The sequence below is a fragment of the Xylocopa sonorina genome, chromosome 9, assembly GCF_050948175.1.
Source record: "Xylocopa sonorina isolate GNS202 chromosome 9, iyXylSono1_principal, whole genome shotgun sequence".
Lineage (NCBI taxonomy): Eukaryota > Metazoa > Arthropoda > Insecta > Hymenoptera > Apidae > Xylocopa > Xylocopa sonorina.
In genome coordinates, this window is record NC_135201.1 from 7,627,563 (window position 1) to 7,647,855 (window position 20,293).

Genomic DNA, 20,293 nt, shown 5'->3' on the forward strand with positions numbered 1-20,293 from the left:
AAGTGTGATTCACATCGGATTACTTGTTATTCTGTAACATGATTTTTCAAGTGTTAATAAAAATAGTGACATTGGTGGCAATTAATCATTTTTTCGATTGAGGTCAGTCAATTTTTTTTTTTATTACTCGACAGTTATTTTCTGCTGCTTTAAGATCGCATGCATTTTCATAAGTTATTAATAACCACAGTATATTATCAAAGTCAGTACATAACTGATTTATAATCACATAATAATGAACGTGCTGAGTTTTTCCGTCTTCCTTGAAAAATATCATATTCTAAAATTACTTGGTGTTCTTATGTCACCTGCCATCATTCATTTACCTTTTGTATTCAATTTAGAAGCATTCACCCATTAATCATTTGTTTGTGTTCGTTCGAAAATACTTGCCGCGCGTCTTTGAGACATAGGCAAGTCTCTTCAACTTCGATTAAGTAAATTCAACGGAATCCGATCGGAAATGGCGTTCGACTAGCAAGTGGAACTGGAATCCAGTGGTTCGTTCCCTTACGTAATATAATGGGACCCGCACGCGACGCTTCTCGTTACCTCTCTCTATTGGTTTCTCTGCTCGAATGCAGACACGATCCCTGTCCCACGATTGCTTTCGTAATTCCTATTATTCAACATCGTGGATGAACCGATTGATTACCTCGTTTAGGATGACACCCGAGCGCGATGAGCATCGGACGGTGTGCAGCCGTCAATGGCGGCACCAAAATCGAGGACTTTAAGTGGAAAGCGGAGATGAGGTTGCTAAATAGGAAACCGTTGGGAAACGAGGCCTGGGTATCTCTATGGTTGTTTTGTAATGGGATTTCTTGGCTCAGTTCTGGAAATCGCGGTGGCAATTGACGAATGCCTATTTTCTTCGACTGTTCCGCGGATTTCGTTGTCTGCGCTTTCCCACGTTTACAGTGAGAAGTATATGCAACGAATAACGGCAGTAATATCATTTAAATGTCCGAAATTATAGTTACACGAGAACGTGAATGTTGGAGACGGCTTCATTTTGCTTTGACTTATATAATGAACAGAATATATTGATATTAGCACATTGGTTAACTCGAAGATACTTGGAGCATGTTTGTGAATATAGTAGCTTACTAGCCTTGATCCAATTCTAATCTTAATGGAAGACACGTTTTTGTAGATTTAATTGTCATATAGGACTAAGCTAGTAGAATGAAATATTTTCATAAATTGTCCCACTAAATCAATTATAATAAAAGGGAAGTTTTGAATTAGGGAAACGATTGTAGTATGTATTTGTTGAGTAGGTGTTACCATTCTTGATCAGATAGTAGTATAGAGACGCGTATTAAGACAGTTGAATATAGTATCAATCCAAAATACTTATATTTAAACACCGTTTATGCGATTAACACGTTGTTAATAACGTTTAAGCGTAGATCATAAACGGTTGTCAATGTTAATTCAATGAAAATCTAATTGTATAATGATTATTATAAGATTTTGTATGATCTTACGTAATTATTAAAGCAAAAAGATGGGGAATACAAATTGCATAATCTCGTTAAGTAATCAATTCATTTATTCATTTATAGCGACAGGAGAAATTACGTATTTGTAAAAAAATTTATTGCAGCAAAAAATGTATGAATAATATTACAATTTCGAATAAAGTTCAGTTGTGGTATATTTGCTAAAAAAAGTATTTAGTTGTTCAAGTATATTAAAAAACTTAAAAAAACGCTGGAATTCTGTTTAATGAAACGTTACATCAAAGATATCGAAGCCAGTGGTATAAGCGGAATACGATATTGAATTGTCAACGAAAACGCTGCAACCAGGATCGCTTTAATGAACAATTAATCTCGAATCGATGGAAAAACATGCAAGGGGACGGCTTCGTACTTCGCGCGTGGAAAACATTCCACGTTTCTTGCTCGTGAACCAAGTCGACGACGACTTTTATCGCCCCACTAAAGATTTCTTTCGCCCATAACAAAAAAGACCGTTCTTTTTTTGCTTCCCCTCCCCTCCATCTGTTTCCCCGCCACTCGCTCTCCCACCGTTTCGTTATCGATTTTCGTTAATGTTAATTTTCATAATTAATTTCAATAATTGGTCTCGCACATTTTTTGCGTTTGCCCATTTAAAAATTGTTCCCTTTTCTGCCTCTTGTGTGGCTCCATTCGTTTTTCACCTTATCTATATTTTTCTCCTTTCGTTTTTACTTTTAGAACTCGTTCATACGTCACCCAGTTCTTAATAATTCATTGCGTAGCAAGCGCATTAATAATGCATCAGGTGCAATCAGAAGTTACGAGTTACACGGCCTAAGGGAGAGAAAATGAACGCGAATTGGGGAGGATACGGACGCAAACTAGCTACAAAATCCTCGAATGAATAAAACTAAATATTTATCACATCTGCTGACGTCAGACACCCGTTACACTCGCGATCCAGCTATTCCGTACACGTAAACATTATAAAATACCAATTTTTATTCCGCGTATCGCTTTTCCTTACTGTTTTCATAGAGAATTGTATAGTCTGCATTGGGACGATCTTCACCAGCAACTGTACATGCAACTGTACATGATCCATGAATTACGTTCGTACCCACCCTCTGTTGTCACCTTATTTATATAAATTAAATAACTTTCCAGATATTGAAACTTTCTCCCTCCTTTCTTAAACTGCTTCATCTCTGTGACAGTTTATTGCTCTTCTAGAAATTTATCTTGCTCACAGGAACAGACATGAACCAGTGTATCTTATTGATGTCTACGCAGGGTATAAACGATATATTCTATCGCAGTGCGTAATATTTCAAGTGAAAATTCTCTGTGTACGATGTAAAACAATGTTCGACAGTTGTTTTACATAATTCTTGGATTTTATTAGCGATTAATCAATTTTATTGTACAAAATTGCTCGCTTGTCTTTAGGATCTGTAAAATCTATCATTGTTTCAGGAATTTTTTATTGTCTTGGAAGAGAAAATGTTTCGTCAGGAGTTTAACAAATTTTCACTTCCTCGATGAGGATTTCGATGACGATCATCGATCGCAAGGCCACGTATACTTCTCTAAGTGTAATTTTTCCACGAAGAATCGTGGCCATGGCCCTAAGTAATTATTTGCACGCTAGAAACGTGTGTTTGCTCTTATACTTCATCGTTAAATATGACATTCTTGCTGGATACTCAATGACAGCTGCAGGATGATAGGTCAGTGGATCGAAGCTGGGTTAATTTCGCAAAAATCCCATTCCCTTGCGTTTATTATGCATCGGGACGAAGAGAAGGTGACACATTAGCATGATAAGGTGGAATGTATAATAACCATCTAGCATTGACAGTACTTTTTTCCACCTGCCTTTACCATTATCATTAACCATTAGTTTTTTGCCGGAAAATCGTGAGAATATTCAATTTATTCAAAGTATCACCTTTAAATGATGCTAGAAATTCCATGGGAAGTATTTGTGTTAAGTAAAAGTGATGAAGTTAATGATATCTGTGGTAAACTGATCGATTATTTTCGCGGGCCAAGATTAATTTCTTTTTTTTGTTTTAAACAACGCATTTCTGATAATATATCATCTTGCAATTGGTTGATCGTAACCTTGAGTGGAACTTGTGCATGATAAAAAGCAACGCTTTGACTGATGTACATCGAAAAGAATTTACATTGAAATTCTTATTTGCAGATTCGTGTTTGATTTTGGTGTTAGACGGTTCGTGTTGAAGAATTGCGTTTTATGCAAATATGCTCAATAATGCATAAAGAACTGACAGAGACTCGATGAGACAACTGCGAGATGAAAAGAATATTCTTTTTTGAATAGTGAAGTATATAGTATGTGTAATGTAAAAAATATGATGTATACGTACATAGCTTGGTAAAAATTAATTACGTACCCGGTTTTTTTAGTGAAACATTTCTTAATCTACACATATCGCATCTTAATTATTAATTATACGGCACGCAGTATTTAACTCGATACCAATCTGATATATCGCGGTCCACATTTTGCGTCCATTATGCTCGATCAACTCTTTACCCGCCTATCCGCTACTAATTTTAGCAGTTATATCGTTGGGATTACGTAAAATTTGTCTAGTGTCGCGCGTGTGTAAATATTTCTGAAGTAGGTTTGCGTTGGATTCGTGTCAGACTTGGGTTATTAAGTAATGGTCGCCCATGTTTAATACGCAGAGGAACGTGATTCGTTTGAATGCGAGTGGAATCGGATTTAAATTATTCAACATTTCGATGGAAATTAATATTGCCAAGTTTCCATGAAATTTGCTTGGAAAATCAACGTTTCGTTAACACATTTATTTTTTTTTTACCGCGATGGAAGGTTTAAGCTTACGAATACGTGTCAGTGCATACTAATTATTTCTAGTAGCAGCCATATTCACCTATCATTGTAGCGAAATAATCCCAACTTTCAACTTCACTTTCAACGCTTCGACAACTATAGAGAAAACTTTTACAGAAATATGCCAGAGGTTCAGCAAACAAACGTGTTCCTCCGTGCTTGTCAGTGTGACACTTGCCATCGAAGCAATCGGTGATTTAACGATCCAGTCGAGGATTAGGAATATGGTGGATACGAAAAAGTCTACGAGACGCCAAGCATCTCGTCCGCGAGATCAAGGCCCGGTCAGCACTCAGTCATTCTGGTTTTTTTGCGGCACTCAATACGGCGTTACAAAACCACTGGCTCGCTTGCACGGTGTCAAGGTGTTGCTCAATAAATCCCATCAGGTGGAAGGGAGAGGAAAAAAAGGGAGACTTGCTGGTTAACAGGTGTTTTTACGTTTGCTGTGCTTTATTTATCCGCTTGCCAGTCTTTTCCTCTTTCTCTCTCTCTCTCTCTCTCTCTCTCTCTCTCTCTCTCTCCCTCTCTCTCTATTTGTCTCCCGTTTTTTTTCCCCGCTTTGTTGCATTCATTGTGCATCATTTGCATCGTGTGGAGAGGTAATGCGGTCGTTTAAAGAGCTTTTTTCATGTTACAAATATGACTAGTAATTTAAAAATGTTTACTGGTAGGCCTCTTCGATTTTACGTTTGATGTTTTTTCTTCTTTTAAGTAAAGTTCTTCGAATGTCAGAGAGCTTGTATGTTATTTCAACTTGTTAAGACTTCTTTACACTCTCTGTACCATCTGCACTATTTACGTAATTTTTGTTTCCTTCATTATTTACGAAAATTTGTTGAGAGCAGCTCAGAATGCTAATCGGTTCCTAAATCAGTCGTTCCGTCTCGATTTTCCCCGAGCGTAAGTCTTAGTCGGCCCGAATTTGGAAGTCAGAAATCTTAATTTATCCACTGACAGTTCAAGCATGCCGTCATTACTCTATTAATTCCACATTTCTACCACTATTTGTCCCAAAAAGTCTCGAAACATGGAATCTGTCTGCGAGTAGGGGAAAAGTGAAAGTCCTCTGTGGAACTTAGAAGGGGCCATTGCCAAATTGTTCGCTCTCACACTGGCGACCGTTAATTATCCTCGGAGAACGTCTCTGTCAATCGTTGCAACGAATTGGAAAGCCTCCAAAATCGTTCCTACGATTGTGTCCGTCGAACGTAATGGAACGGTCACGTATGAGCATTACGATGAAGATTGGTAGAGGAGGAGGCAGAATAAGTCGCTCGTGAATCGCGATTATTACGTCACGAGGATCAGTTCTGCATGTCATCGCGTGTCAGCAGAATAACTCAGGGGATTCTTCCATAAATACTGCCACGTGAAATTTATGGGAAAGTAGACATTTTTTAGTGTTTAACATTTCGTGATTATTTATCGTTTCTTCTTCTTCTTTGACGCAGACTCTCTCTTATTTGTTTCTGTTTTCTTTTCGAAAAAGCTGGATGAGAGAGACTTATTTGAGGTTAGGACAGTTTTATCGACTCTATTAATTGCTTAACACGTGCTACTGTCCTTGTTGAATTTGTACATCTTTTTCTTGATGATGCACGCATGGTGCTTAGGGAGCTATTGGTGTCAGTATGTGTGTAAAATTATGTACACACGTGGTAGAATGATTTAAAATGCAATCCGCTCATAAAAAATGCCCTTGATGGGTTTTAAACTTGTATATACTAATAATAACTAATTATTTTTAGATTTGTATTATTCTTACTATAGTGTGATTAAAATTGAATTGCCTTCTTTAGGGAATTACGGCTCTTGTGATTATCGCCAAATTAGAAATTACGTACAGGAATGTCGATTACATTCAGAATGAAATTTGTACTGTCTGGCAGAAATATCGAGACGCATAATCAGAGACATAATCGTTAGAAGATACCAGTGAATAGGGTCAGGAACTAGACTTTGGCTCGCGTTAAGGCAGGTCTCGTTCACTTTGGTACGTGACGCGGAACAGAACCGATATATTGCAATAGTAATCTTTATATATCGTTCGCTGTAGTTAGTTACATCGTATGTATATGTGCTTAAATTTCACTTGAAATTCAAAGCTGGTATTGTTGGAAATCAAAGTTCTAAACGTAATCGTTTTCTTGTTCATTACTTTGGTCTTACCTTACCTTCTTAAATTGCCCGTATTATTTTATATGTTCTAAGCCTATTGATATATTAATTAGAAATAGATTTAGTTCATTCACCTTAGAATTACAGTTTTGCAGGTAAAACTATAAATTAATTTGGAAGATTATTTTTTATTTTCAAATATATCATGCTATTCATAGTCTGTTGGCTTTCCGTAAATGGTTTCTGCCCGTTTCATTATTGAAGGGAATCCTTTATCTATCGCGGCCAGAAAGCGTGGAAAATCTGCGAGATAAAAGAAAAAAAAGTATGAGATGTCAGTGATTCAGAATGGTACGGAAAAGAAGAAATGTAATGCGTCTACTTCCACGGGAATTGGATGTTTTCTGCGTACACATAAGACGCATTGCAGGTGTGAAAAAAAGCTGGGAAAAAATCGAACGTGCGTCGATCCTTGGAATAATTTATAACGACGTCTTCATTAGTCTTTACTACTATACCATTTTTCACAGTGATCAATATTCATCCTTTTTCCTACCTTGTCAGTGTTACGAAACGCTTTTACGACGATCTCGATCTTCTATGTGCATTTAATTCAAATCTGGAAAAAAAGTTTTAAATTAGTTCAAAGAATTTTATGGGCGAACTTGATTTCAATCGATGACAAGAAGTTACAGTTCGAAATAATAGGTCACTGAAACTATTTGATTATTTTCATTATAAAAATGAGTTTGGTAAAAGTAGTTTTATTCTACGTAGAGATTAAATATAACTTCCCAAATAAAATAATAGACAATGTATGTACAGCGTGTATTCATTCATATGTAAAATAAAACATGAAATATCGTATTTCATTTGTCGGATAAGATACATATTTGATGTAGCAGAATTACTTGTTGTATTTTAGAGTAACGTTAATAGACAGGTTAAGATTTAACGTTAGCAGTACTTGGCAGTAAGCACGTGGACATTTGCGAAAATGTTTATCACGAATATTCAAATATTACCTCAAGGACCTCGAGTACTTTGCATACTTAACCCCGTAGTGACCTAACCTGATATTTTACCTCATGAATAGACAGCGGTGTGTTTATGTAAATTCATATTTTTATAAGCAGCGCTAAAGAAATGGAACCTAAATAAAGATTTGTTTCGTTCTCTAAACATCACACCGTGCATCTTAGCAATAGATACCTCACACGTTTTGCATATCATGCATGAATTTAATTTTTCCATTTCTCCTTGGGGGAAAAAAGTTCGTACTTTCTAATATTAAATTTTGCGGTGTTTAATATTACGGATTCCAGAAATGCTCCGCGTCGAATTCCATAAATTTTCGGCTACCAACGAATTAAAAATACAATTTCCTCGACCTTCGAAGAGGATGGACGAAGTAAGCGGTGGTCGAAGAGGATTGGAAATTGTTCTCTTTGTTGTTTCAAGTAGTAAGAGCGTATCGATGATCTCTTGGAACAGGATCAAACGTTCAAATATTTATCTGTCTTGTTTTCATGTTATTTTTAAGAGTGTTCGCGATAGTCGTTAAGAAATCATACTAACTTTGTCGTAAAAATAGGCTCCTGATCAGTGTTAGAATAACAGGCGGTTTAGAGAGAGAGAGAGAGAGAGAGAGAGAGAGAGAGAGAAAGAGGCGTACATTCAAATAACACGTTGTAACCAAAAGTGTTGCCACTTGTAGAAATGTAAATCGAGATTTATACGACTGTGCACAAGGTGGAATTAGAATTGAAATTTAACGTTCCAAATGAATATATTATCATTTCAAAATAATATATAGTAACATTATAAAAGATAAGCAGGACACGGATTTCGATTTAAAAAAAGGAAAGGAAGAACTACCGGTTGTCACGTTCTCACTTCCGCAGAATTAATGTGAATTTAAGTTGCAGTCGTTATCATAAATGCAGCGACCTTCACAAACGTCGTTTAGTCCAAGATTATGAAATTCACTATTTAAAAACTTCAACTCATATAAAGAATTATTTAGTACAGAATGGAAAAACTTGTAAGAATGTATACAATGTTTTGTAACTGATGATATAATCAGGGAGGAAGTAATTCGAAAGTATAAAATAAAGTTTGCTCGTTCGAAACCTCGTTTTTTTAAGGAAAGCAGATTAAAAGTTTGCACGATTTAATTCAGTTAACTGCTTTGCAACTGAAATCAAGTGTACAGCTACGCATGTAAAAGGTTATTATACGATATTATACTATGCACGATGATAAGACTGCCAAGTTCATGTGTACTTACGAAATTTATAGAAGTAGAGGCTCCAAATGGGGAAATTGTGTTCTACATCTCTCTCACGTGACGAAATATCTGACTACGTACTCGCTTATATCGAATAATTTTAAAGTAATTCTAATTTTCAACAATTATATTCTTCATCGCTATGTAAAAACTTGGGAATCCTCGGTACGCTTCGTTAATTAAATTCGAAAGTTGTAATTATTTGCTCCGAAGTTTCCTCCGGGAAAACAACAAAGTATCAGACATGCGTTAGAATGCGTGATTGATAACGAGCGAAGCTTATCAGCGGACTTATTACGAAGCTAAAGTTTCGTGAAAGAAACGTGCTAGAAAAGAGATGGACGTTCCTTATCATTGGTATGTCACATTATTTGTACGTCTAGGACCGATAAGAGAACCATTCCCGTTCTAAAATTGAGATTTTAAATGGCGCTCCGTTTACCATCTTTGGGTAATGTCGGTTCCTGCGCTTTTACTAAATTTCCGTCCAATTCTAATCGATTCTTAATCGTGCTGGTTTCATGAGAAACAATGTTAATCGAGTTCCAAGAAAATTCTTGCCGTATCTGGGTTATTGACTCGGCCACAGGCTTGATAAAAATAATCTATTGGGCTAATTTTAGCTTCGTCAATGGCTGGCGGGAAATTCAAAACGAACAGAAATTAACACTAGCTCATCAATCATTTCTGCGGATCATTGGCAATGGTATTTATGTTTATAACATATTGAAATAAAAATTCTACAACAAATCGAAAAGTTATGCATTTTATACAAATTCAATTTGATTTAAGAAATGAGATTAGGCTCGATTAGGAATGTCCATAGCGTTCAATATTGATTCTTTAGTAGAATATCTTGTGAGAAGATATTTGTGGAGAAACGAGTAAACTAGCAGTCTCCACAACGATGATAATAGCTATCGTTCGGTTTACGATTTTGCTTGAAACTGGATCACTTGCTGTTCACTGTTTACAGTCAGCTGGTTTGAACTAGGTTTAGAAAGTAGCTACGCCAATCGTAACTTATTTCTGTTTAATTGCAACGTTACTTATACTAAATTCATCGTCCCGATGTTCGAGTAGAATCTGGCGACGAAAGTGCCAGAGGCAGCCAAAAACGATAAATACGCGACGAGGACATACGAAACGATAACAAAGTGTATAAGAAAATGATAAACAGCTGGGCGTTTATTTGAACGAATAAAGAGAGGAGATATGACATATAGAATGATTGATGTATAGATAAACAGGTGCATATATATTAAACTAATGTAATACACGAATAATTCCCTCCGTTAAAGGGAAAGGAGTAGAGGTCTTTGAACACACGTGCTAAACGTGACGTTAGAAGAGTAAGAAGAGAAGAGACGACGTTAAGAAATTTGGTAAATTCGCTTAATTTTTCTATAAACGAATTAAAATCTGTTTGCAGATGCCGATCTGAGCATGGGCGCGGGCGCTGCTGGGGGCTCAGTCCTCGGGCTGCCAGGATCGGGTGTGGGTGGTGTGCTTTCGCAGCATTGCGCGATCTGCGGTGATCGTGCAACCGGGAAACACTATGGTGCCGCCTCTTGCGACGGGTGCAAGGGTTTCTTTCGGCGGTCAGTCCGAAAAAACCATCTTTACACTTGCAGGTCGGTAGAATTGCTTTCTTTGTTCATGAATCGAAATTATTCGATGCTGAGGAACTCCCGTTTCATAGAGTAGATAAAAAAGAAAGCGTTTGGTAATGTAATTTTTGTTTCAGATTTAGTAGAAATTGTGTAGTAGATAAAGATAAGAGGAATCAGTGTAGATATTGCAGATTACGAAAATGTTTCAAGGCTGGCATGAAAAAAGAAGGTAAGTTTTGCTGTATTAAATAAATAAATGCAACATATCAAACAGTTTGTAATATTGCTCTACTTCGTCGACAAAGGGAATTTTATTTGAGCGAATAGAACATCTAGCATGTATCTGATGTCGTTTCTAAAGTATCATAAGCATAGTCTGATGCTTAAGGGTCTTTTTAGCAAACTCGGAGGTTCACCTTCAGCTATTAATTGACGCTTCATAGTTTCCACTTCTGTGGAATAATAAGCTTCCGTAGAGGGAGTCGAGTGTTGCCGTAAAGAAACTAAATTCTTTGTTTATGTAGCAGTTTTTTTTTATTGCTAAACCAGATCAGATTATGCGGAGCGGAAATATCTGAGGTGTTTACATTTGACATAAAAATTGATGTGAATAATAAATTAGCATTGAAAAAGTAACTTACATGTTTATTATACGTGTTTACTTAGATTAAAGATAAATACTAATATTTAGTACCGTTACTTGTTACCCAATCGTAACATTTTTTTGTACTAATTATGCGATCAAATCTACGTATGTGTAAAATTTCACCATCTTATGCATTTCATTGCCGAACGTCTCACAAGATATGTTCGAAATGTAAATTTGTTCCTATAAATATAAGACAAAAGAAACGTTTATTGCAATTGAAACACTTGTGAGACAAGATGGATAGGAAACGAAGCGAAAGAATGGTGAGAAACAACACGAGCTCGTTAAGCCATCAATCAGTGACTGATTCAAAATAAACACACCAGCAACGTACAAAGGAACTTATGCGAATGAATCAACTACGTATAAATCGTTATCATGCAAAATGAAAATACATTTGCAAAGAAATAACGAGGTTTCTTTTTTCCCGATTTTGTTTCTACGCAGCCGTACAAAATGAAAGGGATCGAATAAGCTGTAGGAGGCCAAGCTACGAGGAGCAGAGCAGTAACGGAAGTGGACTTTCTGTTGTATCCCTCCTTCAAGCGGAAATGCTCAGCAGACAAGTTGGTGCGGCCCTCGAGGTCAGTTTGTATGAATTATTTTAATATTAATTACATGTAAATGAAAACACTGCTGTGAGAGGGAAGAAGCTTCAAATACATTCACTCTTGGAAAATTAAAAATAACAAGAGACAGTAGTACAAGAATGAAACAATCGTAAGACGAAGAATTTGTCAAATTTCTTAAAAAGTGATGAGAGACTTCGTATCAAACGTGGTAAATAAAATCTATGCTCCGTTTATACAGACGTGAACGCGCTAAATTCAAGGTTTATCCTCTTCTTGCTTTCTCGGTATTAATAGAAGGAATTTAATGTCACAGCATTAATGAGTATAGGGAGAAGGAGAATTAATAAGGTCTTGGAGAATAATACATGTTTCCTTAATGTAAATGACAAGACCGTCAGACATCCGGCCGTTTTTCTTTCTCAACGGCGGATCGTTATTTCCACATCCTTGAATAATGCCGAAATTATTTAAATTCTTCGTCGTTTTGAATACAGTTGAACCATTGTTGTGGTTCACTTTAGTTTGGGCCAATGCATTTCTGATTTCAACTTTAGTACACGACTGAATAACCGCGTAAAGGATAATTCAAAGTTATGTTAAACAGCTAGGCAGCCCGGGCGGCGACATCGACCTCAGCACGAAACAGATCGCTAACATAAACGACGTTTGCGACAGTATGAAACAACAGCTTCTTATCCTGGTCGAATGGGCCAAGTACATACCAGCTTTCAGTGAGTTAACCCTCGACGACCAAGTGGCCCTTCTTAGGGCACACGCGGGTGAACATCTTCTTCTTGGTGTTGCCAGGCGTAGCATGCAACTGAAGGATGTTCTTCTCCTTGGGAACAACTGTATCATCACCAAAAATTGTCCTGGTACATATCTTTCTCTATGCTCCATTCTTGGGTGCTGGTTGAATGTCTTTTTGTGGTAATCCCTTGATAAGAGTTAAAATATACCCGTAATATTAATTCAGAATGAAAACTCAATGGCATTATAGGCTAACAACTTATTAATATATCCTTAGAGCTATAAATTAATTATTATTTGTGCTTATATAAGACGTACTACGGATATTAATTTAAAATATATTCAAAACTATGTACATTTGTTGTTAAACTATTCGTGACGCTAAATGCAACGTTATTTTTACATATAAGATAAAAAAGAGTTAAAACTATTTACCTTATGACGTTAAGTGAAAATCATATAACATCATGTTTGCACTGCGTTTCGCTCCTCTTCAAATCATTTACTAGCAAGATTGAAATACCCTTACATTTTAGATGAACGATTTAATTGAATCTAGAACCCAGAATTCTTCAATATAGAATTTGTGAACTCATTATCGAGGGATTATAAAAATAATTTTCTTTGTGATCATATTTTGTAAACTAACCCAGCGTTGTTCGCTTACTAATTAAATAATTGTTTAAAAACATTCATTTATTAACTGCTTTAATAATCACATAACTTTAATAAGGGATATTTGGAGAGTGATCCAATATTTATATAATGATCAAACTTTTCTGGATGAAAAATTAAAGTAATTCTAAAAAAATAAGAGAAATTTTCAGAAGATACTATATAATGTTATTTTCCAAAATAGATCACTAATACCGACATAACAAGAGAAACTCTAGTACCGAGATTTACAATCGATGAAACGAATACTCCTATTTATATTTAATTTGTGCTCTACGTCATTTGAACAGCGTGTCATTCAAGCACTAATCATTGCAGACGTCATTATAGCCTTTACGATACTGATTCATAGGAATATGATTACCTCGAAGTTGCTCTGTGTTATTATCTTGATTAGCAATTTCGAAAAATGAAAATTGTACGCAATCTCCTTAAAAAAAAAACGATTAAAATGCAATCAGTTCATTTCTTATGTCAACGTTTTATTTTGTTCGTTTTTATATACATATACGAAATAAAAAATTGTTTGTATATTAATTAATATTAAAAGTAGATTTTCTAGAATAGTCATTCGTTATGCGTTAATGCATATCCATGATTAGAAACTCTGAGTTTATTTTTAGTTTTTTATTTAACAGTGACATTAATTTACGACAAATCTGTCTAGTTTGCGTGATTATTTGCAATTAATACTATAAGAATTAATATTCATATCAAGGAATCAATAGATGATTCGTAGCCTCAAGAATTTTATCATTTATTACCGATTATCGAAATAGTTATTCCCAATCATGTTCGGTCACACCCTGTTGTTCATACAAACAATTTGAATCTCCGATTTGGATCAGTACTTGTTAATTGAATGTTTATGCAATCTTGAGTAATATTTTTGCAAATCATGCAGACACACACACACACACACACTGATAATATTTAATGCGTACAATAAAGGGAATTTTAGAATTTCCTCCAATCTATATAAAAATCCCAAATGAGAGAAATTAAATATTAAGGTTAATCTGATGCTAGTATAATACTTATAATAAACAAAATTTTATTTTATATTTTATTTTTGACAAATTTCTTGAGTTCTTTTGATCAGCTTTCGATCAGCTATCGATTATCACGTCAAAATATTTTTTTCCGTAGTTGCCTGATAGCAAGTTTTATAAGATGAAACAGCTGAATGTATTGTTATCCTAGCTTGATAAAAATTTTATCGTATTATTTCATCTGACGATGTCATCGACAGATAAGATTTTAATAGATTATCAATTTTGCAAGAGATGAGTACCAGTTATGTTGGTTTTAACAAAATTTCCCAACGACTATCTCTGTTTATGCGGTTGATTTTAGAGTATCAACGTGGATTTGCAATTCTTACAATTCATTCTTTCAGGAATAAACCCAGTATCGTTTATGTTCTATATTTTTTTTTTTTATTATAAATTTGTACAAAAACAGGTCTGGCATATTTCTATTTAGGAAAATATCGGTGAGTGAATAACAGCATGCATGTGAGCAGTGTATACTAATTAAAACAATGTTGACTAACAGTTATCTTTAGAAGATCCACAAAGGTTCGGCAGTTCCATACTTCAGAATCATTTCTAAAGTATCTATCATTAAAAGTAAATCGATTCAATCATTTTATTCGTTACTATCTAGGTTTCGTTGAATTTTTGTGGATAAATAACAGTGTACGATGATCAATTTACATCGAGAGGATATAAAATTGTTTGAGATAAATGTTGTACGAGACAGTCAATGGATAGTTTTAATTCTGTAATTTTATAAAGAAATTTTCTATATAATATAATAATGTAAAGAAAGGAGAAGAAGCTTCTTGCGCTAAAAAATAGTGAAATAAAGAGGCGACGATGAAATAATATATTTCAAGTTTCATTCGTTAAAGTAATTTGCTAATTATCAAGCTTTAACGAATAGATAGTCTCGTCTTTACGAATAAATTGCACGAATGGTACTTGGGGTAGTAGCTAGTAGACTGAGCCCGGCCTTCACGTTGCTAAATAGTCGCACAAGCATGAGTGCAGACGTGGGCTAAGTTCGAGATTCGTTCGGTTGATGGGTTTTCCAGCTTTTCTTAATACCTCACCAACTACAATCCGGGCTCAGTCGAGTGTTAATAGGTGCCGATAGGAACGGCCTAACCGTGGTTATCAGTCATATCTTTGTCCTCAGAGGGCCGTAATCAGGACCTGGATATCAGTAAGGTGGGGATCAGGGTGATGGATGAGCTGGTGAAACCCTTGAACGAGGTGCAGATCGACGATACTGAGTTCGCTTGCTTGAAGGCAATCGTTTTTTTCGATCCCAGTAAGTATCTTTCCAGTGCGGAGATATTTTTCTGGACGTGCTAACTACATCTGCTAGGTCAGAGGTCCATTTGATTGAATCCGTCGATTTAATAAGTTTGGAATATATAAACTGGTATAGCAACATAGTATGTACATTCTCCTATCCTATGACCATAGTTATCGATAATATCCAGTTTAGTTGTGACAAGTAGAAGACTGCGTAGAATTTTGCGTGTCATTCGACGAAGATTTGCCGGCACGCGAGAACGATTGTCTCAATGAGATTTAATTGACGATCGGCGCGGTCACCGCCGCCATACCAAAACGAATTGCAAACGATCGCAAGCTTGCTCTGCTTTTTCATATTACCTACGACTGGATCCTCTAATTTATTCAATTCTTTCAGCCCCTCTGTTTACGGTATTTTCGATATCATTGTTTGATCAGAAACGCTGAATTGATTACGGTAGTTCCATGTACGTCCTGCTACTTATTTTAGCTGGTAGATCACATTTCAATCGAAAAAATTGTTAAAGTTGTAAGACCGGAGAAATGAAAAGAAGTATTTCATTTCTGTGTTAAGGAACTTGATAGAATTAAATTTTTATACGCCTGTCATCGAGCAACTCACCTTACACCGCCCATTTTCGTAAGAAGTTTTAGCGGAACTTCCCTTAAATGATGTATGACGAGTTGTTGATCTATAGGCGTTTGAAATCTATCTTTTATAATTATATTACTCATAGAAATCATTGACTATATAATATGCTGTTAATCTTGTAAGAAACTGACCTGGGCGAACCTATATACATTTTACAACTTTTTTTTAATCATTTTTATTAACAGATGCAAAAGGATTAAGCGAACCACAGCGAATCAAGCAGCTGCGTTATCAGATACAGATCAACTTGGAGGACTACATAAGTGACAGACAATACGACAGTCGTGGTCGATTTGGCGAGATCCTCCTAACTTTACCAGCTTTACAGTCCATATCCTGGCAGATGATAGAACAGATACAATTTGTTCGATTGTTTGGTGTCGCGCACATTGACAACTTGCTGCAGGAAATGCTCTTAGGTGGAGCAACAGCAGAGCTAAACGGTGCTACTACACCAATCGCAACTTCGAATGCTCCTGGGAGTTATGTGAGCAGTAACGAGAGTCCCAGCAGCCCTCTAACTCCAGCCAATGCTCCTCCATTGAGTCCTCAAGATCATCTTTTGACTAGTGGAAGTCCTGTCATGATCTTGAGGGATCTTACGCCCATTCAAAGTCAAGAAGACGTGACGAGCGTGACTGGGTTCAGAATGTTCAAACAGGAACCTAGTCTTGAGAGCGAGTCCACCTTTTAAATTATGTCTAAGGACATAAATGCATTAAGAACGACATCTTTTGAAAATACTGGAAGATACTGAAGAATTTGTTTAATATAGCTTAACTTTAAGAATATTGAAAGATATTAAACGTGGAAAGAAAAAGTTTGGAGGATACAGGACAAACAGATGAGGAAAGGATGTTGGCAGAGTTTGAAGTTGGTGTACTTTCTGGTATGTCAGCTGGTGACTATACTGCTATGGTGTGCGTAGGATGGCTGATTTTCTAATGTTCAAAGAAAAGGCAAATGGAAATATGTTGGAACGTCTTTTAGAAGTTTCAGTGGAAAGACTTTAAAGTTACCAAGAATGGTGGAAAAAATTAGGAGGTCAAATAAGGTGCATTAAGTTCGCATTTTTATTATCTGGATGGGAAAGTTTTGCACAGTTTAAATATGGTGCATAATTAGAAATCACGTAGACATTCATTTTGCAAATATCGAACGGTTTAACAAATCCTACGTGACTTGTGAACTGCCTCAGATATTTTTCTTGAAAATGAAATTATTCGGCTATGAATAATCGTTCGCTGGATAATTTCACAAAGAACTTTTTGAAGTGGAAGTGTTTCTTTAAATATTTGTGATCTAAACGAATTGAGAGAGTTTGTTGAAGATATCTAAAGATGGTAAACAACATGAAGGATTATCTTCGGACATTTTTAAAGATCTCAAGAGACACGATAAGATTTCGAGAAACGTGTCGAAGATCTAATGAGATCGGAAATTAAAAATAAATTTTTTAAATCGTCTTCATTCTACCGACAAAACTGACATTCAGACTTTTGACGATCTCTAGTGATCTTTTTGAACAATTTTTAAATGCTAGTGACAAATCCCTATTAAAAATACAAGTGAACACATTTTTTATATTCAAATTTTACACGTTTGTAAATGTAATTGCGGTTTAAGCAAAAGAAGCAAATAGAGCAACAGGAGATAGCCTTTTATTTGAAAGTACAGTTCAGTAGTTTTTTTTTCGTAGACTAGTAACTCAGTTTGCCAGAAATAGAGTGTAATCGTCAGAAATGTTACCATATTCCCGAATACAGAGTAAAAGTCACGCTCAATCGATTGCTCAATTAATCATTAATTACCTTAATCATAAGGTTTAATCAAAATCGGTCGATTTAAGGAGAAGATTCTTTTGTCACTATAAACTTAACTTAAATCACGCGATGACACAATCGTTCATTTTTTTTTTGCATAATATTTAATAATCATATTTGACAAGTGAAAGATCGAGGGAAGCAGTAAAACTAAACACGACGAGGGTCCAAAAGAATGAACTTGAACTGAAAGCTATAATAAAAAAGTAAGAAAACGCGCAAACCATCGTTTTCCATTTTGTAGAAAACTACAGATTGTAGATCCTCATCGTCTCCCTCCTCGATTTTTCAATTATTATCGAAATAAAAAAAAAGAAACGGTTTTTTGACTTAAAAGAAAACTAACAAAAAAAAAAAAAAAAAAAAAGAACGACACTGCGTTTATTCGAATTTATTATTATAATAGGAACTACCATATTTTATATATCGTAGGGACGTATTTAACGAAACGGAAAACTTTTTCTATTTTAATATCCAATTTCGTCGAAGAAATGATATATTTTTTTAATTTGATCTTGTTTTATATAATTACAAGATGGAATGCAAACGACCGACCTCTGAATGCAACAATAATGATTAATTTTAACTGTTATATTCGTAGGAAGTAAGCGTATTGTTATTTATACAAAGGGTTTATTAATTATATTATTTATAATATATTCCTACAGAGACATATTTTTATTAACGCAATAAATATATTGTTATCCCTGTTATAAAGAATATGCATTGTATTATACGTACGATTAGCGATTTTAAAAGTAACGAAACATTTTTATATGAATAGTCTGTCTTTTTCGAACGATACCAGACGAACGCGCAATACATCTCATAGTTTCTTTTTTACTTCACTTCAACAGAGATATGTATACATTTAAGAGAACAAAACAAGAGTTATAAATAATTATTGTACATAACATTTGTAAGAATATAAGTTATACGTCGAACAGACACTGATATATTTACAATCAGATCATCTTCATGTACCGTGCAAGCGATAGGATATAAATTCTATTTTCTACAGATATTAATGACAAAATGACGGCAACATTTCTATCTTTGTCCGTTTAAAAGATTTTCTATTTATCAAACGTTTGCGTATGAAATTTTATGCAAACTTATTTAAATAATTAGGAAGTATACGTATTAGGATCGTTTCGCTCTAGTAAAAATATTTATTATAACGAAGAGAAATGTTGAAACTATCACTCTGGGCTCCATTCACCTAAAGCATCGTGCATTTTGAAAATTTTTGACGAGAAAAAATAGAAAAAAATTTGAAACATTTTTCTAATGTTCAATGATATGAAGAAACTACTATAGTTAGTAGAAATGTTTATGATTAAAAATTTTTATAAATCCTATGATATATATTGTATATTCTTAGGTTCCGGACGATTTTAAATTCACATTCCATAGAAGAAATAAAAAATAATTAGCGAGTAGTTAGCACCTCTCTCAATGAGGACAGGAGCATACGCCATTGCAATGCAATTTTTTTTTAGGGAAGGAGTACGCGTGCTTTTGTTAATGTCCTGTACATTTGGAATGCACTTTGGTTTCTAGTTTTATTCCACGAGAAATTTCTACCACTGTTCAATGTATTTAGGAAATTTCAAATTCAATTGAAAATGTCATTAAACATTATGTTATGTATACATATAAAATGTGTGGGACATAAATACTCTTGATCTAGAAAAGTGAAGGAATACCATGCAATTTGTAACAAAATTAATCTTACACTTTATTAATAAAAATTCAGAGTACATAGTAATTGATATTTAAACGAACTGAAATCATTACTGTACAAAAAGTGTATAATTTTAAGTAAACAAATTGTTAATTCCAAATGTGCATCGCGACTTCTGTTAGGTTTCGTATTTATGGCCGGCTAAGAAGCAATAATGTAATTAAATAAATGTAGATCTATTTTAAGGTATAGAATTACGATTAGCACATAATGCTAGAGATGAAATTTTCTCTCTAATAATACAAAATATCATATAAATAAAATTTACAGTTTTTCTTTTTTTTTTATGTAACATGAGTTTAGACGTATACACGAATTGTAAATTACTGAAAGTGATAATATATATATATATATATTATCGTTAATCAACAAGGAAATTAGTTGAATAAAAATAAAATTTACGACAAATTTATCCGCTTAATTTGTAATTGAGACATAATTTTATACTATTTTCCGCGTTTCTCAAGGTTTATAAGAATACTAACTTAAAAAATAAATTCAATATAAAAGGAGACCCTTTATTTATTAATTACATACAATTTTCGAATTATGGAATATTAATATACCTTTAGTAGAATACTACAATATAAAATAAAAAAATTCCTTAATTTTCATTTAATAGAAAGAGTCAAATAAATTGTATCTCCCGCTTTAAAGGTAAAAGAGAGAATGATATATAAGAAAGCTATAAGACAGAGTGAGACAGATGCTG

At 34.6% G+C, this 20,293-nt stretch overlaps 1 protein-coding gene across 7 annotated transcripts in view; it reads left to right on the top strand.

Moving 5' to 3' along the window:
* The window catches only part of Hnf4 (Hepatocyte nuclear factor 4), a 32,084-nt gene extending 14,439 nt beyond the window's left edge, over window positions 1–17,645 (top strand). For 6 of the 7 annotated variants that reach the window (XM_076902199.1, XM_076902198.1, XM_076902201.1 and 3 more), the window contains 6 exons: window positions 10,206–10,407; window positions 10,521–10,615; window positions 11,483–11,619; window positions 12,212–12,482; window positions 15,217–15,369; window positions 16,197–17,645. In XM_076902199.1, the coding sequence (XP_076758314.1) occupies window positions 10,206–10,407; window positions 10,521–10,615; window positions 11,483–11,619; window positions 12,212–12,482; window positions 15,217–15,369; window positions 16,197–16,705 (1,367 nt within the window). In that variant the 3' untranslated portion in view covers window positions 16,706–17,645. The remainder of the gene's footprint in view (window positions 1–10,205; window positions 10,408–10,520; window positions 10,616–11,482; window positions 11,620–12,211; window positions 12,483–15,216; window positions 15,370–16,196) is intronic. The other variant, XM_076902202.1, reaches the window with a different exon arrangement.
* The last annotated feature ends 2,648 nt before the right edge of the window (window positions 17,646–20,293 follow it).